General features: G+C 44.5%; 1 protein-coding gene across 2 annotated transcripts in view; it reads right to left on the minus strand.

Moving 5' to 3' along the window:
* Positions 1–4,439: 4,439 nt before the first annotated feature.
* Positions 4,440–22,847, minus strand: part of Ttc27 (tetratricopeptide repeat domain 27) — a 132,829-nt gene continuing 114,421 nt past the window's right edge. Inside the window, exons 17-20 of one of the 2 annotated variants that reach the window (XM_057787389.1) lie at positions 11,118–11,315; positions 9,550–9,661; positions 5,905–6,005; positions 4,440–4,663 (exon numbers count right to left, since the gene is read on the minus strand). In XM_057787389.1, the coding sequence (XP_057643372.1) occupies positions 4,541–4,663; positions 5,905–6,005; positions 9,550–9,661; positions 11,118–11,315 (534 nt within the window). In that variant the 3' untranslated portion in view covers positions 4,440–4,540. The remainder of the gene's footprint in view (positions 4,664–5,904; positions 6,006–9,549; positions 9,662–11,117; positions 11,316–22,847) is intronic. The other variant, XR_009058195.1, reaches the window with a different exon arrangement.

Below are 22,847 nucleotides of genomic sequence, written 5' to 3' on the forward strand. Positions count from 1 at the left end.
AGTTCCAGGCAGTGAAAAGACTGTAGCAGGTCAGCTGGACACACTAAAGGGCCCTGCCGATGGCACTGTCCCACAGGCAATACCATGCTTTGTCCATCCGAGTCCCCTTCCTCCTGACCTCCTCCCAGTGCTTGTCAGTGCCTCTTCTGACTTCCAGTCGTTCATCTCACCGCCTCCTCCCTTTCCTTCTCTAACTCGGTTCCCTTCCTCTCTACCTTATAAAAACCAGTCATGCTCTAGCACCCCTTCCCTTACTCTCACCTTCAGCCCAGAAACAGGGACAGCTAGAGAAAGAAATCTGAAGATTGACAACACCTTGGCGCCAGGGTCCAGGAGCACTGGGTGTCATCGGGGTCCCAAGTGGGGACCAGCAAGGATGGTGCCAAGGATTAGCATCAGAGGGTTCTTACTTGCACGGCTTCTCTATTGCATAGTTTCATTTCTATGCCCTGTCTATGCATCTTTCTTGACTGATGTTATGATATTACTGCTATATAATATGGGTCACTAATAGGCTACGGATAAGGCCATAGGCCCGGGAGGTTATGAGTCTCTGAGCCTCGCAGTAACAAGAGTCTTCAGAAAGCACATGTTGGTGTGTGAGCAGTGCTATGCAATAATCCTGTATGTCTACAGATACTGATACTCATTTGAGACCCTAGTCTGGAAAAAGTTAGCAACGCGTGGGTTAGCTCCTTCACATCGCCATGATTTACCTTCCCCACCCCCTTGCTGGCAATAACATCACAAAAGATTAAAAAATGGCTGAGAGTTACCGTTCAGAAGACCATTTAATAATATCAGTTTTCCGCCTTGTAGCCCTTGGCAGGATTCCCTTTTCATAGATCACAGTGTGGGCACGGGGCCAGGAGATGGTGGGGGTGACTCACAGGTCACTGCAGTTTATAAGTCAGAATAATAAAAAGGAAGGCAGATCTGACATCACTGGCAAGGGGAAATTTTTTGGTGTTGTGTTAAGCAAACTAATTACAGCTAGCTCTGAACGCTGTGGGAGGAGGACAGGGCTTTGCTGAACAAAGCCGAGCCCGAAGCAGGGGCAAAACATCGACCACAGAAAGTCAAACTACGACACTACCCTAGGAGTCACAGAGTGGATTCCACTTGTTTATCCTGAGGTCAGGGGCAAAACTAAAACAAACTCTGGGAACAAACGCTGTGTCAAACGGGGAGAAGTGCATCAGGACCAAGTACCGAGAAGGCAAACACAACCACACGCACTGGCTGTTAAATGGGCTCCGCTGCGAGCCACATCTCAACTACCGCGAACTGAAAGCAGAAAGGAAACATTTCCAGATAAGCTAGGCTTTTAAGTTGACTTGGTGAAGAGCGAACACAGCCGCGATTATTATTAGGCCCTGGCTGTGAAAGACAGAGAGGCCACCTTCAGCCCACAGGGATTACGCTTTTATTAGTATAGTCTTGGGATTAGTGGAGATGTCTGTCTAATGAATGCAGCTACTATATTTGAGCACATGCCCGAATAAGCTGCGTGTTGATGGAGAGCTATCTATTTATAAGCACTTCTGCGTGTTGTGAGAAATCCAGCTCCATTTCCACAGCCTGGCACCCTCCGTCATTTCACTTTAGGGCCTGCTGGATGAACAAGCAGACAGGAAGTGTGGGCATCCACTGAGCAGACTTTACTCCTCACTCTTGGCCAGCAGAGTTGCCTTATCTAAACAGCAATTCAGATAGACATGCATGCTATAAAAACAAAATGGAAAAGAAAACCAAACCCTTGTCTTCTGGCTCAACTACAGCTTAAACTGGCAAAACTAGAACTAGTTGTATAAACTGGGTAAATGGTCCCGAATAGCCCCAGCTAACTGGACCTGTGGGTATGTTATAATCCTGGAAGATAGGCGGATTGCTGCCCGCATTTATCACCATTCACTTCACACTTCTGTGAATGGATGGCACCAATAGCACAGCCAACAAAAACAAAGGCAGCATGGGAAGAGTGGTCTGGATACACAATTAAGTCGGTCATTTCCCATAACGCTTGGGGATCTCACAGCCATGTGAGGCTTCACCTGACGGAGGACCAAGGGCTCCACCCTTAAATGGGCCAGAATAGTCTATAGGGCTCTGTAGTTCCGAGCCCTCCTCGCCCTCCCCATCCACAGCTGTCTCCCAGACTCAGCAGCCGCTCTCTAAGCAACCTCAGGTTTGGCTATGGGTAATGAAAAGGGGTCATTTTCACGCCTCTGTACTTAAGGACCCAGTTACTATGCCTCCTCTTTGGGAATTTATTAATTAGTGATTCTAACAAATCATACACTATTACTATTATCAACTGAGACCTTACAGAATTTCTCTTGGAGAACTTTGAGTGAAGAAAGGCAAACTGTCAAGGTTTCCCACTGTTCAAGAGAGACAATAAATCAGCTGATTATGGGGAGATCCAGTACAGGCAGCAGGGGAAACTCCGCCTTCGGGATGTGTCTACTTCTCTGTCCAGAGTTAGCGACCCTGAGTGTCTTAGAGATGTCACAAACCGACGGGACAGGGCTCTGAGAGTGAGAACTGATAGCCAGGGTATAGTAAGAATGCAGTGACTTATGGCTGTGGATTCGTATCCTTTCTATTCTTGTAGCTGACAAAGCAAAAGAATGATTCTGAAGAAGAGACATCGATACTAGAAAACCAAAGTTGAAAGTACAAAAATTAAGATGTGGAGCTACAGGATTTATCTAAGATAAATGAACGCAAAACACTGAGACGCTTTGACAGTCAACACAGTTGATGAGCTATCCTTATTACAGAAACTGAAGCCAGGTAAGACTGATCACCATGCCACACTGCTCCCTTTTGCTTGTGGTCTACACCCCCGAAAGGAAGCTCTCTTTTGAGAAAACACCCCATGACAACAGAGCGACTGAGTCAACACATCCACGGAGAAGGCTCCTCCAACCACGCGTCCATCCTACCTTGAACTCAAAGGAGAATAAACTGAGAACTGCATGCAGCCTTTCACTCGATTTCAGAAACCCTTGTCTTTTGGGGCATTTCTTTCCTACCCATTTCTCTTTTACGAGCTGGGGTTCCCAGCTGGGCACTGAGAAAGAGTTCATTTAAAACCTTGCTCCACCATCCGTGGTCACCCACTATCAGCCTTCCACCCATGTATGTGCCCCACTATTCATCCATCCACCCAGTCCTCAATGGTGTCCCTAAAAGGTTCGAGTAGAATCTAAATCATAACTCCTGTTGCCACCTCACCTTACTGGAATTTTTAAAAAGTGCTGTTGTCTTTTACAGGAGAAACTTTGGGACATACTTTGTGTTTTGCCTGTGAAGGCTGGGATGATAACAGAACAGAGAAGCAGATGGCTAAGGGACTAGAGTGTTTGCATCCATAAGCAAATCCATTTATGAAAGAAGTTTTTAAAGACTTTTTTTTTGTTGTTTGTTTGTTTGCTTTTTTCGAGACAGGGTTTCTCTGTGGTTTTGGAGCCTGTCCTGGAACTAGCTCTTGTAGACCAGGCTGGTCTCGAACTCACAGAGATCCACCTGCCTCTGCCTCCCAAGTGCTGGGATTAAAGGCGTGCGCCACCACCGCCCGGCCTTTAAAGATCTTTTAAGTGTTCAGACTACTTTATGGTGATGGATCATGAAACGTTAAATTCCAAAGACCGCTGAAATCAGAGACGCGGAGTAGGAATTCTTTACATCTTATAAATAAGAACATGGAAAAACACAAGGGGCAAATGATTTGCACATAGGACCCACAACTGAGCAACTCAAGTCAGGAGCCTAACAATTCCTCACGTTGACTTTTGCACTCTGAGTATTAAGCTCAGCTGCCGCCTTCAGTATTTGCTCCACTGACATTACTAAGAAAGCATTTCAGTCTGGCGTTTCTGTTAGATGGCACCACCTATAGCTGTCTTCGCCACAATAAGCTTATTAAGCAACCTCTTGGGGCTGGCAGTATATTCCATAAAGAGCTAGCAGCCTGCTTCCTGGTGGCTAATGATGGAGTTGTAGTCTGGGTGTATCATTTCTTTTCTTGCATTTTCTTGGTTTGGAAGTTAAACCACACTCACACTTCCAACTTAGACAAGCCCGTGCCTGTGACACAGACACAGAATCTCAACGAGTATAAATGTTTTCACTGCCAAGTCCACTCTTATCATTTTTGGACAGTAATGTAGCCAAGCTAATGATTCCACAAGCTTGTAGTGTCTGAGGGTGCCCCAACCCCCAAACATTTATACTAAGTTTTTCCAAAGAATGAGGCACTCATGGTAGGCTGAGCAAGAATGATCCCGTGCTGGCCCCTTGTGTTGGAGCGCCTCAGAACGCAAACACTTAGTTTACCAATGACTAGACAGGAGTACAAACAGCCTTTCAGTCTAATGGACTTCAGAACTGCAAAGATCTGAGAACATCACAAGATAAGCCTGTTTGCCAGCAAACAAATTTATTTTAAAAATCAGCATCTTGTGTTTCAGATACTCAGGTACTGAGGAATCCGAGAAGGCAAAGTGCCTTTGCGCAGCTGTCCCTGGCACAGTCAGTACCGGTTCCGAAGCTGGTTGCTGAGGTCCTGCAGTTCGGTCTCCAGAGCATTCAGAGCTGCCATTTCGCTGGCGAGCTCTCCAGAGACTTCTCCACTTGCCACATCTGTAAAATTTTGCTGCAATGTAAAACAATATGACCATCAAAAGATGAAAATTTCTTCCAAGCAATAGATATAGCATGGACTCAACACAGCATCCAGTGCTGTTGGCATGATGCTACCATCAACAGTACAGCCTAAGGCAGTGTTTGCTTAGACCCCAGAAAGGTTCACGCCTAATAATAACGAATCTAAACAGTGTGCCTGACCTCAGGAACTCAAGAGATCTCCAACTTTAGCTCAGTGGTAGAGCGCTGCCTAGAGTGCCCTAGGCCTTGGGTTCAACCTCTTGCTTTGTTCTTCATGGCAACTGCCTTAAATGTTGATTGCTTTTGTCAATGTTATACGATAATGGTATTTGGATGAATGAACATCATTCATCCAAACAAAATTCTATTTCTTGTGCCTGCCTGGAGAGTCAGGAATCGGGCAAGAAGAAAATCAGCTTCAGGATTTTACAGCCATACATGGGCAGGGAGGAGAGGTAGGTTGCACACATGTTCATGTGTCTCGCTGTGACATATGATTTATTTTCAACCAAGCTGAGTAGATTTGTAGTATTGAACAGCACTTCCTGGCAGACTGATTTAACTATTGCTGCAGTGTGCTGAGTAGAAAATACATCTTTTAGGCAAAGAACCCAAACACACAGCGCATTTCCAATAGGAATCACAGTGCTTACAACTTACAATGGACCTGCATTCCTTCTCACCGAGGTTAGGAGAAGCAGAGAAACTGAGGCTTACAAAGAATGAAAAATCTGGTGAGCAGCAAATCTCACAGCTCCACCCACAGCCCTCATGACAACCTTGGCAGTGACCTGTACGATGACAAGGAGCTGACAGGGGTCACTCTGCCCCGAGAGGACTGGCCTGAATGACCCGTGACAGTCCATTGAAATTTCCTACAAATTTACCGTTTCTGTGTGTTCTCTGTATTGATAAGACAGTTCTTTGTTTAGCTGGAGGTGGGGGAACTCTCCATCCTATTTCCTGAAGTCAGAAGACAGACTGGTGCAAACCAAGACTGTTCAAGCTTTAAAGGTTAGCTCTACTCATTTTCACTTTCTAAAGTGCAATTCACATCACCAAACCCAATTTCAAACTACAAAAGGCATTTTTTGTTCTGATACAAAACGATCAAAACATGTTTTCAAGGAGATGTGCAGATACAATCCGTTTCGGTTTTGTAAAAACAGGGGTGACCCGACGCTGATGACCTTGCGCCCAACAGTTCTGATAAACTCAGGCCATGCTCACCTTCGCTTTGGATAACAAACCCCGTAAGCTGAGCCGAACTGAAGACAGGGCCTGCACAGCTTCCTGGGGGCTGGACTTGCTCTCACTGCACTTTATAGCCACTGTAAAACAAGCACAGGGGACACACGTAGAGCTGGTCATCTAGGGCTCAGAAGCAGCTGTGTACTGCACATTTGCAACAGTCACCTTTACAAGTTTCACACCCCTCATCCCTCCTTTCGCCTTCTGCTTGGTGGTGCTGGGAACTCACACCCAGGCCTGGGCATGCGGGTCAAGCACTCATCTACCACAGAGTTACACTCCAGCTATCCTTCATCCTTCTTTAAATAGGCAAACATGGCTAAGGAGAATGTTGAAGAAAATGTGTGTGTTCAGATGAGTTACATCAGGCAGGGATCCCACATATGTATGTACTGGCACATACACATGCATACAAATGTGCACACCAGTGAGTTGGGCAATGAAACAAACCCTCATCAAAATCAAGGCACACTCAGAGGATCAAAACTGATGCTGCACATCTCAGTGTGGCTGTCCATGGTCCCAAGTCACTAAGAAGGATGCACGGTTGCTGATCTCACTGGCCCACAAAGTGGCATGCCAGGTGCGCCAAGCTCAAATGCTTGCTGCATTTTACAGCATCAACAATCCACGTCTTCATTTAGGCATTGTGACCAAGGCCAGGCACTTGAGCTCCAGGGCCACATCTGCTATCAGCTCAGAGGAAAATCGCTGGTTCCTAGAAACTCTGCCTCTAGCACTCTGTTTCTCTAAGATTTATAATTCTGAAGGGAGCAAGCATACACCTTCCTGGAGGAAGGCTGGCCACTAACGCCTTGTAAGAACAAGTGAAGACCTCCACACTAGCGGTGCCTGGGATCTTTCCATTTCTAAAGATTATGCTCACAAGCTGAAGAGAGAAGCTCAAGGGTTAAGAGCATTTGCTCTTCCTGAGGGCCTGGGTTCAATTACCAGACCCAGATAGTGGTTCCCAACCATACAGAACCCAGTTCCAGGAGATCTAATGCCCTCTTGTAGACTCACACGGTGCACTGACAGACATGCAGAAAAGCATCCATGCACAAAACAATAAACTAAAAGAAATTATATTCACTAAATTCAAAAACAGATCCTATTTTATAACTACAACTTCATAGACTATAGCTGCAAACTGTAAGCAATCGGAAGAAACAACCTATGGCCTGACAAAACAGCTTGCATTAATTAATAATATCTATGACCAACAGGAAATGGGTTTGATGCATCTATTTCAGAATAATGATCAGACTTCAATAGCCTCATGGTGGTGCACACTGATTATTAACTTTAAGCCCATGTTCAGAGGCCCAGCCAGTCAGACACTGAGGATTGCTTCTCTGGAGGAGGAGCTGCCTCTACACAGCAGAGGTATGCCATTTGCTTAATGCCTAGTTGTTTATACCAGAAGCACCTGTAGTTCCAGTTCTTTAGTCCTTCATTTTTTAAGCCAGGCAGTGGTGGTGCATGCCTTTAATTCTAGCACTCAGGAGGCAGAACCCAGGATCTTTCTGGGCTTGAGGCCAGCCTGGTCTACACAGTGACTAAGTTCCAAGCCAGCCAAGACTACAAGAGAGACCCTGTCTCCAAAAAAAAGTACTTTTTTCAATTTGAAGAAACAAAAAGGACACACATTCTATTAGTTCCTATCTCACTCCCAGAGGCATTAAGATAGCGGGGGGGGGGGGGGGGGGGGAGGCGGCACCAGGGGAAGGGAGGAAGAACTGCAGAGACTGGAAATAACCATTCTCCCGATGATGCAAAGAACCAAGGGCAGCACCAGGGCAGAGGTCTCCATACTCCAGGACTGCCTTGTTGTCCTTATCAGCTGAGGCCAATGGCAAAGCTTATCTTTGGCAATCCAACAGGCACCAAGATTTATAAAGTGCTGTATTTCCTTTTCAAAAGGGTGTGTGTGTGGAGGAACAGCGTCTGGGGTGGAGGGAGTAGGAGACAAAGAAGGGAAGGGAGCACAAAGGACAAGGCAGCAGAGGCAGGGTTAAGAGCTACTGCTATCAATTTGAACCATCCACACTCAAGCCTGCTTGCAGAGTGGGAATGCAACACTAACCCATTCGAGTACAGACACCCCAGAGAACAGACACTTGTTCTTCCCCACTAGTCGCCCTGCGGGTGCCAACAACAGTTCAAAAACCTATAGCAAGCTGTCAGAAGCAGGCTTTCTGGGGTACTTCTCTGACCTGCAGTTACAGTGGACAGGCCTAAAGCCACGCTTGGTGATTACAGAAGCTATCTCTGTCTGACCATCACAGAGCTGGGTGCTCAGAGATGTTCAGAGAGGGCAAGTTAAAGGAAGATTCTTCAGAGTAAACCCCACCCTGCGAAATACACACATATAAACATCAGTGGAGCTCCCCAGACATAATACCACGTTCACAAAGGCAAAAGGCAAAGAACCAAACCCCTCTGGCTTCCTCTACCACAAGGCCAGCACAGGCCATAGACTTGCAACCATCCCCAAAACAGTCTTGTAATCACCTTGAACTTTCTACCTTCCAGCCAGTAGTTAGGTGGTCCAGGAAACTGGACGTTTATATTCTTCCCGACAAAGATCTGAAAGGCCATGAGTAGAATTACTAACTACTTAAGCCCATCTGAACATCCTGTGACTTCTTTACAGGCAGTTAAACTTTATTCCCGCCCTCACTTTCTCTTTTGGAGTTGCTTATGGACCAGATCCTCTACCTCAGAAGAAACAGGGTGGGGGTGCAAGAGATCTACATGTAAATGACAGGTAAAATACTGTGACGAACTGGAAAGATCGTGCTGACTCTTCCTAGAAGCGTAGATAACTATTCTCCCATTCTACCTACAACCAAAGGCCCAGAGACACTAAGTCGCTGACTCAGCATCACCCGGCAAGCATGAAGTAACGGCGGTCCCGTGCCCTGCTCACTGCTCCTCGCTGGCTCCCATTTGCTGTCACTCTCTGGAGCAGGAGGCTCACAATGGGACTTTATTAATTCACCCCTGCACTTAATTACCAATAGAGCAATGCACCGCTGAATTTAGCTGAATTTAGCTGGTACTTTTTGATAATGCGAGAGAGTTTAAACCTGAACTATATTTATCTAACAAACAAATGTTTTATTATAGAAAAGGTTATCTCCCCTCCAAATTATAGACTCTAAATTTCCCAAAGACAGATATTATACTTTGCATTTTTATATATGTATAAAAATATAAGAAATGGTAAGTACTCCAGGGAGCTGCATGCTTTGAAGATTCTTTCTTAGTACTTCTGTCAGTTAAGGAAATGCTAATGATTTTTCTCAGTACAACATAATCAACAAAGACTCTGTGTGAACTAAAGGCTTCTTGGGAGTAAAAATATTTTACACTCTTACTAGTTCTAACTGGGTTCTGTCACTTACTCAAGCAGCATTGAAGCCTCTGTCCTGAGTTATCTTATGTGTCTATTATTATATGTCTACTATATAACAGATGTTCTAGAAATGCTTCTAAATTAAATACAACTATTTCAATATATTGGAGCAATCAGAAAGTATCTGTAATGGAACTTGGTTTTTGAATAACACTATTTTATAAATGAAGAATGCATTAAAATACGATATGAATATCGAATACCATGTGCGAGTCCTATGGCTCTCTGAGCAACTTCCTTAAATGCTGTAACATCTTTCTCCCAACAATTGGTCTGTGTATCACACTTGTATGCCTTCAAGAGACACTGGAATGCCTACGAAAACAGAAAGAACAACATTCAAAACAACAAGATGAATTCACATTTCAAATTGCTTTCTGGAAGTCATATGGAACCAATTCCAAACTGAAAGCCAGCATTTGTACGGGGAGGCATCTCTGTAATTACCATCAAAGAGGGGGTAGGATGCACATCCAATAGCAGCAAACAATTCTGCGAACCAAGGATGTTATCTGGACAGTCGCCACTCCCAGAATCAGGACAACAGGAAGGCCAGAGTGCAGATTTCCTCCAGCCTCCAAGCTGAGAGATGCAGTAAGAGAATAAGGAAGGCATGAACTGGGTGAAAACTGTGGGCTGGCTGACAGGTATATAATTTCACAGATGTTTAAAATGCTCTTTTGTTTCATCTTAAATTTTGCTGCTGGAGACGTCACAGCCAAGAGTGTTTTTATTTCTAAAGAGTACACAATTCAGGAGAAACAGAAGGACACAGAGAAGGAGTGTGTGCATGCGTGCATGAGATATGTGTTCTGTGGGCTGACAAGGCCATGGTAGAAACCAGCTGTGTGAACAGAAGGTGGAGGAGAGAACAGCTAAGAATCCCACAGATTAGCTGGACCGTGGCTAATTCCAAACCCACGCAAGGAGTTCATCTGATTTGCTGTGATCTTTTGAAAAGAAACACAACACAATGATTCCAACCCTGGAAACTCTGGGCTCCGCTGGGCCCAATGGAGAGGGATTAGCAGGAGGGGCAGGGTGTCCCCTGCAAAGTGCCATGCATGCACTTGCAATTTCCTGCTCCTGTCTCCTGGGTTAATGTTTTCCCTTTTGCAGCTGCATCTCAGATCTACACACTCTTTCTGTTTCGTCCTTAACCACTCGCCTGTGGAAAGGGTGCGAGTGAAGAGCACCGGGCACCGGGTGCTGCAGAACAGGGACCCGTCTGCAGGAAACTCATGAAACATAAAAAGACGGTGTTGTAAGTCTTAGCACGCCCACAATTCAAAGCACGTAGGGGAGAATTTGGAGGTTGGAGGGGGCTCAGTCAATAAAGTACTTGCCTTGTCAGCACAGGGACCTAAGTTCAATCCCCAGAACCACGTGTTTAAAAGGGAAAATAAATATAAAAAAAGACAGACATAGCAGCGCACGCTTGTAATTCTAGCACGGGGAGGCAGAGACAGGGACCCCTGGGTAAATTCTCTTCGTAAATTCCAAACCAGTGGGAGAGGAGAGCCTGTGTCCAAAAGGTAGATGGTACCTGTTATGGTATGCACATGTATACACACACACACACACACACACACGCACACACTGAATTTAAGCATTAGTTTTGTTTCAGGTTATTGGTTTCATCGTTCACTCAAAAATGAAAAACAAACAAACAAACAACAACAACAACAAAAGCCAAACCCCAACAAAGAAAGAGCAGAGCCATTATTATTCTATCGGGGCAGAGGCCCAGGGCAGACGGCCCAGCACTGACCTTCTCGTTCTCTTCAGCCTTGCCACTCTGCCCGTTTCCATGAACTTGGGCATACAGTCTCCAGATTTCTCCATCACTGGTCACTCTTGAGGTCACTCTGCCAAACAACTCCTGCAGCTTGCCTTTGAGGCTGGAGGCAACGTCTCCACTTCGATCGGCCAGACCATTAACCACTGCTCTGACCAGAATTTTAAGGACCTTTAAAAATGCACAGAAGAAAACAGTGAGCCAGCGGCCATCACAGAAGAAAGCAGTGAACCAGCGGCCAAACAGTGACAAAGAGTCAAGGGCTGCGCTCCACCATCAGACACTGAATACTGTGGCCTTATTTGGATATCACTGTTACATGGTTTAAAAGTGAAATAAAAAGCCAAGCCACCCATTCTCTAGATGTTCCCTGCCAGCTCCTCAGAGGGCTTGTATCTGGAGCGTGTCTCCTCTCACTTGGAGGACACTCTGAAGAGCTGAACTATGCTTTCGACACAGGAAGCTTCAGCGAGGGTTCTCTCTGAAACCCCAGGATACTGCCCCAATACCTACTGGGCAGCTCCAACATCTCACAGCCACCTGCACACCTTTAAAAGTGAAACCGGCCCCTTCCTACAGTCTCAAGGTGAAGCCTGCTTGCGGAGTCAGCAACATGAACATCAGCCCACATGTTCCTCTCCACTTTCCTGCCACATGCAGCAGACTTGATTCCACGCCCCTACAAATCCTACGGCCAGCCTCCTCTAGCTCAGTGAAGGACTTACGCTTTTACCTGCGCCGTGGTGGTCTACTGCTGCAAGTGCCGACCGCTGAGCTGCCAGTGCACGGACATGCGGCCCTCAAAAGGCATCTCTTCTCCCACTTCTCCACATCAGCCTGCCAATTAGCAACTTTCTAGAATACCATGTTCTCAAACTGTACCTCAGAGTTTTGAACACTGTTGGTGGATTAAATAGGTTACAGCAGGTTCCATCAGAACACGAAACCTTTGCCATAAATCACATTAAGCTGGGCATCTTAGAAAACTTCCCTGAAGACACACAAAGACCACCGTCACCTGCCATTCCTTCCCTGGAGACACACAAAGACCACCGTCACCTGCCACTCCTTGAATGGCACACAGAGCCAAAGAACCAGCTTGAGAATACTCTAGACCTCTGCTACTCAATGTGGTCCATGAGCTGCCAGCACTAGGAACTTGCTGGAAATACAAAGTCCTATATGCAAGTGCTCCACCACCCTGGGGTAATGAGAGTCCACATTCCTAAAACAGCAAGGCATTAGGACCAGTCAAAACAGCCACATCGAGAGCAGCAAAGCAGTCACCATCCATGTGCATGAGGGAGTGCCTAGGAAGGTGTCAAGCAGCGGTACTGAGGTTGAGGATGGGTTCTCTACTGACAGTCACTGCACACACAGGTGCTCCGAACACTGCAGAGTGAACCTACAGCCGCTGTAGACACCACTCACTCTCCACCAAATCTGTCAGGGCAGAGACATGCCCTCAGCACGTGCTGGCTTACTCACCTCCAGTCAGCCCACCATCCCTGCTCACTCCCCTACTTCTTAATGTTACTAATAAAGCCATGGGAAAACAGAACCAACCACTGCATCAGCCCTCCACACCCTTCTCCATTTCTGCACCCGTTAGGTACAACATCACACCCAGCTTTTTATTTATTTTTTTATTTTTATTTTCTTGATAGACCTCACACGACTGTTTTGGTTAGACTTCTGGCTTGACTTCATTAAGTTCTCCCAATAACTTGGAAGCAGTGGTCTGCTGCCACTTTACAAACTAAAAAACAAAAAAGTCAAACAAGGCTTGCAGAAGTAATTGTCAAGGTGACCCAGAAAGTGACTTGTCAGGTTGATGGGGGGGGGGGCATGTATTCATGTATATGTGTGTGAGGTCAGAGGTCAACCTCAGGTATCTTCTAACTGCACTCTATGTTATTTACTTATTTATGTTTGTTTGTCTTAAAGACTGGACTAGTCTGGAGCTCTGCTATGTAGACTGTTGGAAATATTTTACGGTGTGTGACTGTTGTTTTAGCTGCATTTGTTTAACTCTGTGAAGCTGTGATTCTTTGTCTGTCTAAAACTCCTGATGGTCCTAATAGAGAGCTAAATGGCCAATAGCAAAGCAGGAGCAAGGACAGGCAGGGCTGGCAGGCAGAGTATAAATAGAAGGAGAACTCTGGATGAGGAGAAGGAGCAGGAAAAGAGATGATGCTGGAGGCCAGCCACCCATCCACGGAGTAAGAGTGAAAGTAAAGTATACAGAAGTAAGGAAAGGAAAAAGCCCAGAGGCAAAAGGTAGATGGGATAGTTTAAGTTAGAAAAGCAGGCAAGAAACAAGCCAAGCTAAGGTCAGGCATTCTTTACTAAGAATAAGCCTCTGAGTCTCTGAGTGTGATTTATTTGGGATCTGGGTGGCTGGCCCCCAAAAAGCCAAGTAAGTAAAACTTTGCACAACATTAGCCCAGGCTGGCCTCGAGCTCTCACAGAGATCTGCCTGCCATCACACCCAGCTTTTTTCTTTTCTTTTCTTTTTTAATAGACCTCTCCCCACTGTTTCGGTTAGACTGCAGCTGGCAAACTCTTGAACCTGCTCGCCTCTACCACCAACCCGAGCACGACAGTGACAGATGTGGCCTCCGTGCCTAGCTTTTATGTGGGCGCTGGGAACAGAACTCAGGACCTCTCAGGCTTGCACAGCAAGCACTGTACCCCTGGACCACTCTCAGTCCAGTGGCTAGAGCGCTCCTAAGGGCCCAGTTCTATGTGCACACTCAATCCAGCCAGCAATGTGTGCTGCCCTGCGCACTCTGCAGATTAAAAGACTGGAACAACCTTTCCAACGTCACACACATGGGGTGAAGTGTGGATCTGAACTCACAACGCAAGCGTGAATCCTGCTCTCAAATATGTGCCGTATTAATTAACAAAGCACAGCCCCTGCTTTTCTGTTACTGTCTATCATTTCATTGTTCATTGCTAAATCTAGAATCTACCAAGGGGACAGATTTTTGTTTTCTAAGTTAACTGAATTAAAATTTCTCCGAAGGCATTAGAGCACAGATGAAAGAGAAAGGAAATAAGATTGTCATTCTCCCCTGCTAGTGTTAGCCTGGGCTTCTTTCTAGTTGTTACTGTGTGTGAGCCTATAATACATCATGTGAACCATTTTATCTTACTGTTGCCATTTAACATTCGATACCAAATTTTTTTTAAATATTTATTTATTTATTATGTATACAATATTCTGTCTGTGTGTATGTCTGCAGGCCAGAAGAGGACACCAGACCTCATTACAGATGATTGTGACCCACCATGTGGTTGCTGGGAATTGAACTCAGGACCTTTGGAAGAGCAGGCAGTGCTCTAAACCACTGAGCTATTTCTTGATACCAAATTTTTCTATTTTTTCCCAGATGCTCTTACCAGATTCAAACTAGTCGCCTGGGCCTGCGGAGTGCAGTCGATTGGGCATTCCTGCGCAGTCAGACAGGCTATTTCTGCGTGTGGTCACTGCTGGTGACAGGCGTATAAATAATACTGAGTACATATCTCTGTACCTAAAGATTTTTCATGCTGAAGCTTCCTTTAGGTTAAAATTTCAAAAACAAAATTGTGGAGTCAACGGGAATAAACATTTTAGGACTCCAGTGAGTTACTTATACTCCAAAGGGGCACAATCAGGTTAGACGCCCATCAGGAATATGTGGAGACATTCATTTTACTCTCTGTTATCAGCAATGGATGAAAATCTCTGAAAAGTGTTCAATAAAAGGTATTTTTTAAGGTATCATTGAAATTAAACCTCACCATTTCCTTAAACAGTTCCAAATATTTATGAACTAAATATATTTCCTTTCCAAGAAATTAACATTTTTTCTTAATGTACATCGACCTCATTTTCCCCTCAATGTGAAAGTTTTATTGTTCATTGTAAACTAACATATGTTGCTAGCTCCTCCAAGTCCCAGCCCCTGACACCACGTGAAAAAGCAGCGAGCTGTGGGCTGAGGAGGTAACTAACAGAAGAGCCACCAATGAACAGAAACAGCTAGGGAGGAAGGGGAGAGAAGTGAAGATCCAGAGAAGGCTGCAAAGTGGGTAAACTTTGCCTTCTGTTCTTTCACCTACTACCCACATATGTGCCACCAGCATGCGCCAACTACAACACAGAGCAGTGTGAGCCCAGTGCAAGCCAGGGACCATGCGAACACATCAGGGCTGGGTCAGAGCCACAGGGAGAGGGGCAGGCAGCCTGGCTCCTCTTCCCTCCCAGACCCTCCGGATTCGAGGGTAAACTGATTGCTCAGATGAGGGACATGGGGAAGTAGATGTCTGGCAGAGTCAGGAGCTTCCTGAGGAACCAGTCAGCTAGAGGCCCTACTACACAGAAGAAAATTAGTGAGGGGACCTCATACTTGGGGATACTCTCCCAGAGGAGGAAAGGGAGGGAGTGAGAAAGAGGCTAAGAAGCACCTAGTGAGGGGAGCAAGAAATTCTAAAACCAGGTGAGGAACCAGCAGTCAGCGGAGCCTGATAAGGCTGACGGCCAGGCATCTGCAGCCATGGTCACACACCCTGTCAGCTGCCCCTCAGCGGGAGAGCAGACAGCACTAAATGACATGGGTTGCCAAGGCCTCAGGCAGACGCCTCACCAGGAGCTGGCCATAGGGAACAGAGAAGGGCTGGCAGCAGAGCAGAGGTAAGGGTTTTGATTTGTTTATGTGGCTAAATTACTTTCACATACTTGGAAAACAATGCTAACTTTCAATGCTAATGATATTTTCCTGTCTGTACCATGATACATTAAAGGGATAAATCTACTCCCTGGCAATTATAAGGGGAAGTTCATTCATTAGCCTTTTTCTCTGAGACTAAGTCTACCAGTCTACACTGAAGAGTTCTTCAGTCTGAATACTCTTGACGGGTCTGGACGCCCTTCCCGACCTCATGAGAGCTGAAACATTTCACAGATTTGTATGTACCCATGCACAATTTTCATCTTGGCATTTAACTTCATAGTCTCCAAAAGCCTTCTTTAGACATTCTAACTTGTTCTTCATAGCTTGGTGCCTGTTTCTTAATATTACATATGAACAAATGCATGCCTCTTATTTTATTTTAAAATATGTGTGTATGCGTGCTGGGTGTGTGCCTCTGTGTTCCCGCACATGCGCGCTCATGAACATGTGCACATGCCACAGCATGCAGGGGAGTCATTTCTCATCTTCCACCATGTGGGTCCCAGGGACTGAACTCAGGTGGTCAGCCTTGCTGGCAGGCTCCTTCACCCACTGAATCATCTTGCTGGCCCCACTTGTCTCTCTTTGAAAAGATTTATTATCTTTTTATCAACTCCTATTTTTCCCCTAGTGCTGGTGACTGCACTGAGGGCCGCACACATGCCATAAACACACAGTCCTCTACTGGCCCAGCCTCCTCCTATGTTTAGCAACTCTCTGTCGTTCCTGTTCAAACCTCTGATAGTGTCTAAAGGAACCTTGGCATGACTAATTGAGGGTTCTCTGGCTTCCCCTCAAGACACCTCTGCTGCTTCTACCAGCTCCCAGTGAGGTGTTGGATCTGTTCTGAAGACTTCCCAGATCCACACCACACTCTCAGTCAGACCTACAGCTGTTTTCTCCATGAAAGAGAGTATAAAATGGTGGCAAAATAAAGTTTCTCTCAAATTCATGTCCACCTGGGCCCCAGAATATTACTGAGTGAAATGGGGTCTTTGTGGATAGAATTAGTAGCAATGAGGTCATACCGGACCAAGGTGGTCCCTCAGTTGAGTGGCTGGGAATGGATGTCATTCCATTGACTTCTCTCATGTAAGGAGCAGAACTCAGACACACAGGGAAGGAGATGCAGACATGGCTGAGTTTGGAGGAGGAAGGTCTAGGCCACTAGAACTAGAAGGACCTTCCCTCTAGAATTCTCAGCAACATGACAAGTTAACACTCTGATTTTGGATTCCTGACTTTCAGAGCTGAACGACGAGAAGAAACTTTACGTAAGACACCAAGCTTGTAGAAATTTGTTACAGCAGCTCTAAAGAGAACGAAGACACTAGGGAAAACATTCAAGCAAGCTCTTCCCAGGCACTGACCTGGCCAGGCCTGGCTTCAGTGTAGGAAGTCACAAAACAATGTCACCCTCAAGGCCTGTCCCCTCTGTGGCTGGTGACCCCATACTTTGCTTGCTAATCAGAAGTACCTCCCCATGTACAGAAGTTTTAGATGATAAGTCTCTTGTGATTTCTTGATTATATGTGTTTCCTCCACCCCCAAGTTGATAAAAATACCTACCAAATTTTCCTCAAGTGCTCTTACGGCTTCCCTGCTTGACAATAACAACTACTTTCCGATGCACTTGCATGCACCAGGCAGCAGGCCACACCCACTACGTATACTAACTCACTTGAGCCTCATAACACTCCTTTCTGTGAGGCAGTTCCATTTCATCCCGACCTTATGAAACCAGGGCATGAAGTGGTTAACTAACCTGCCCAAGATCACACAGCTGGTGAGTTGCGGAGAGATGGGGGACAAACTCAGGCTGCCTAATTCCCACCTAAGCTTACCTACAGTATCATTCTGTTTAGATTCCAATTTAAATATTTCGCCCATCTGAACTTATTTTGGTTTATGGATGGATGCAAAACTTAAGTTTTTGGACTTAATGTCTGGCTAACTACTTTGTACATATTGAATATTCTATTCTTATAACAAAGATTTCAAAATATGCCACTATTACTTATGTGAATGTGCTTGTGGATTCTACATTCAGTTCCCTTCATTCCTATAGTAGATGTTAACTCTTTATATCATAAAGATATTATTAGCTTTTTGCCTTTCTTATTTGTTATAAATATTTGTCACATGTTTTTTTAATGTGGTCATAAAAATTCCTTCCAGTTTTCCTTTATTGCCTTTAGTAAGCATTCTCTTCTCTTCCTAATTTTTCTAGGAGACGAAGTATTTGGCATATATTTAGTCCATTTGGAGTTCATTTGGTGCATCATTAAACACTCTAAATAAATATTTGAAGCCTGGATGCTTAAGAGATTTTTAAAAATGACAATGATGTAGCTTACTGTGATAAATATGGGACAGAGAAATAAAATAAAATTAACTAAATTAATCAAAATCCCATTATAGCTTTTCGCCAAGATGGTGCTGACAGAGAAGAAAGGAGTCCCTGCCGTCTGTGGCCAAGGTCTAAGCAAAGGCTCTGAAAAGAGAGAAGGCAGTGCTGAGAGGCGTCCACAACCAACCACAAAAAGAAGATCTCTGTCACCCACCTCCAAGGCCAAGACCCTGAGGCGACTGAAGTAGTTCAAATACCCTCTCAGGAGCTTCCAGGAGAAACAAGGCTGGCCACTGTGCCATCATTATGTTTCCCCTGACCACTGAGTAGCCGTGAAGAGACAGAAGACAAAAGAAAGAACTCATGTGTGCTCAGTGCAGATCAAACAGGCTGTGAAGAAATCCTATGATACTGATGTCAAAGTCAGTACTCCTGATGGAGAGAGGAAGGTGTGTGTTCAGCTGGCTCCTGATTCTGATGCTTTGGATGTTACCAACAAAACCAGAATCATTTCAACTGAGTCCATCTGCTAACTCTAAGTATTGTTTTCATCATACAATTCATTTCTGGCTAAATATTTATTAAATATTTTACTCTTTTGATTATATTATAAATGGAATAGATTGCACAATTTCTTTCTTAGACTGCTGTCTCAGTTAGGGTTTCTACTGCTATGGGAAAACACCATGATCAAAATCAACTTGGGGAGTAAGAGGGTTTATGTCAGCTTGCATGTCCTAATCAGTCCACCACAAAAAGATGTCAGGGCAAGAACTTAAGGCAGAAAACGGGAAGAAAAACCTGAACTAGAGACCACAGAGGAATGCTGCTTATTGGCTTGCTCCTCAGATTGTTTAGCCTGTTTTCTTACTACATCCAGAACCAACCCATGAGCGGCACTACAGGCCTACCCTACAGGCAATCTGTTGGGGAAACTTCCTCAGTTGTGTTTCCTCTTGACTCTAGCTCCTATCAAGTGGACAAAAAACTACCCCGACAACCAGATACTGTCAGTATCTAAGATATAACTGACTTTGTACTGGCTGGTTTTGTGTGTTAACTTGAAACAAGCTAGAGTCATCAGAGAAAGGAGTCTCAGCTGAGGAAATGCCTCCAGGGGTCCAGCTGCAAGGCATTTTCTCAATTACTGATCAGTGGGGGAGGGGCCAGCCCATGGTGGGTGGTGCCATCCCTGGGCTGGTGGTCCTTGGTTCTATAAGAAGGTGGGCTGAACAAGCCACAGAAAACAAGCCAGTAAACAGCTTCCCTTCATGGCCTCTGCATCAGCTCCTGCCTCCAGGCTCCTGCCCTGTTTGAGTCCCTGTCCTGACGTCCTACAGTGATGAACAGCAATGCTGAAATGTAAGCCAAATAAACCCTTTTCTCCCTAACATGCTTTTCGGTCATGGTGTTTCATCATAGGACTAGAACCCTGACTAAGACAGACTTTGCTGAATTAGTTCTAACAGCTTTTGCATAATCTTTATGAGATTCTGTATGTAAGGACTTGTCATTGGCAAATATATACTTTGACTTCTCTTCCTATGGGCTTATCTATTTGATTTTCTTGTCTAATTATTCTGGCAACAACCCCAACGCTGTCAAATGGTGACAGCAGGCATCTCTGGTCTTAGGAAGAAGTCTTTCACTTCAGAGAATACTGGTAACTGTGGATTTCTTTCTTAGTTAGACGATGTAGTTTCCTTCTGGTCCTGGTTTGCGGGTGCTTCTATTAGGAAAGGGCCTGGGATTTTACTAAAAGCCTTTTCTACAGCAATAGTGGTGACCATGTATATTCTTAACCTCTCATTCTTTTAATGTGTCACATCTATTCTCATATGCTAATCAATGCTCAAATTTCAGGAGTAAGTCTCACTTGGTCACTACCCCTATAATATGACACAAAATCAATTTCACAGTATTTTGTTTTACACAGTTGTTCAAAAGGAATTTGGAACTACAGTCTTCTTTCCTGGCATCTATTTCTGGCTTTGATATCAAGGTTACACTGGCCTCATAAAAATTCAGCTTTAGGGGGAAGGTTCTTTATGTTTGATAGAACTCAGCAGTTGAGTTCCAGGCTTTTCAGTGCTGGTAGGCGTTTGTTTACTGATTCCATCTCTAAACTAGTTACAGATTTGTCAGATTTTCTTTTGTGTGAGCTACTTTTCATAGGAATCCTTCGGTCCGTCTAGGTTATCTTACCTGTTGGCAAACAGTGGCTTACAGCACTCTCTCTCACGACCCCTTTTCCTCCTGAATTGTAGCCTGTTCTCGCTTCCCTGTCTAATTTCAATGAACTGTCTTTCTTAGCTCATCTATCTAAAGCTTTGTCAATGTTGTTAGCATTTTTTTTTTTTGTTTTTGTTTTTGTTTTTTGTTTTTTTTTTTTTTTTTTTGAGACAGGGTTTCTCTGTGGTTTTGGAGCCTGTCCTGGAACTAGCTCTTGTAGACCAGGGTGGTCTCGAACTCACAGAGATCCGCCTGCCTCTGACTCCCAAGTGCTGGGATTAAAGGCGTGCCACCACCGCCCGGCCTGTTGTTAGCATTTTTTAAGCACTGTTTCTATTCTCCATTTTATCTCTCATGATTTTTATTCTTTCCCTGTTTCTGCTAGTTTTGAGTTTGTCTGCTTATTTGTTTTTCTTCATCTAGTAATTTCTTAGGGTATAAAAACAGCTTACTAAGCCCATCACTCAGGGAGCAGAAGCAGGTGAATGTCTGTGAGCTCAGGGGAGACTAGTCTATATAGTAATATCCAGGACAGTCAGGGCTACATAGAGAGACCCTGTCTCCAAAATGCAAAAAGATCAGCTGTTTACTTGAAATCTTTCCTGTGTTTTAAAATGATTATATTCAGCTAGCCATAAACGTTCAACTTACCAGTACTTCTACTGTGTCCCATAAGATCTAATGTTGTATTTTCATTTTGTCTCTAAATACTTTCTGATTTTTCATCTGCTGTCTTAGTAAGTGTTCTACTTCTGTGAAGAGACATCATAACCACAGCAACTCTTATAAAGGAAAGCTTTTAAATGGAGCTCATATACAGTTTCAGAGGTTTAGTCCATTATCACCATGGCAGGGAGCATTGTAGCACGCAGGCAGATGTGGTGCTGGAGAAGCAGCTGAGAGTTCTGCATCCAGATCCACAGACAACAGGAAGAGAGAGAGACACTGGGACTGGCTTGGGCTACTGAAACCTCAAAGCCTGCCCCCAGTGACAGACTTCCTCCAACAAAGCCACACCTCCTAATCCTTTCAAGTAGTGCCACTGCAGCTCCTTGGTGACCAAGCATCCAAATCAATGAGCCTATGGGGGCCGTTCTTAATCAAACCAGCACATCTACTGATTATTTAATGTATGTTGTTTACTTTCCACAATTCTATATGAATTTTTGGTTTTACTATTGGTTTTTTTGCTTCTATTTCTAATTTCATCCTGTGATGTTCCATAAAATATTCCTTCCAAATCTACTGAGATTAATTTGAGAGTTAACGTGTGGCCTCTTGTAGAAAATGTCCATGTGCACTTGAAGAAAACATGGGAGGCATAGTTTTAGTTTGGCACAGTACTATGTGTATGTATATAAGACTCAACAACGTGAAAACCTTTGCTTCTGTAACTCTGCAGATCCTCTTTCCATTGTTTATATCAATAAACTAAGTCTTTAGATACTGTGTGCCCTACACATAGACTAAACTCTTTAAATAAACTAGTTTTCAAACTATACAGAAAACAAACCGTGGAGTTGCAAATTAAAGTTAAACAATACGAGCTTTTAAAAACTTGTAGTAAACAAAGCAGGGTTACAAACTTGTTACAATAATGCTACACACTGTGTCTAGTGTGGCCCATATTTCTTCATCGAGGCTGAGTTATTCTTTAGTATTCTTTCAGAAACTCCTATAGGGTAGGCTTGGGGTAGCAAATCCCTTGAATTTCTTAAAAATCCATAAGAATATCATAATTTGTACCTCATTTCTTTGTGCATTTTTGTTTTTTGAAATAGGTCTTATTAAGTAGCTTGGGTTGCCTTCAAACTATGAACCTTCTGCCTCAGCCTCCTCAATACTTGGAATACAGATACACATCACCATTCCCAGACACTCAGTTTTGCCAAGATTCCTAGTTTGGTGAACTTTTTTGTTGTAACTATATAAAAACAAAACGAAAGCTCATCTATTTCTCACGTCTGTCCCAGACCAAACTTGAGGACTGCACCAAGTGCAGATGACTGTGGGGACCATACTCATCTCCAAAGACAGTGGAAGGCCTCTCATAATGGAGAGGCAATTCTAACACAAACGCAGGAAAATCTTGGCAAAAAGAGAAGGCATGTCCATCCTCTTCCCTAACACTAACCTTAAGGGCCTCAGTCAAATCTCATCACAATCTTGGCCCACTGCACAGAGTTTAGCCCTCTTAATCCTGGAGGTCTTCGCAGCAGGAAGGAATAGAACTACCCTGGGTCCTGTTACAAAAACTTCCAGGAGGGCTTCAGGCCAGAAATGAAGCGATTTCCAACCTTCCTTGTTTGGCTAACTTTGCTCTCCACTTGGAGATCTCCAAGTAAGATGCTGTTTCCTGGACCAATAAACCTAACACTTGGCTTCCCCAAACCCCAG

This window comes from Chionomys nivalis, chromosome 1 (assembly GCF_950005125.1).
Source record: "Chionomys nivalis chromosome 1, mChiNiv1.1, whole genome shotgun sequence".
Lineage (NCBI taxonomy): Eukaryota > Metazoa > Chordata > Mammalia > Rodentia > Cricetidae > Chionomys > Chionomys nivalis.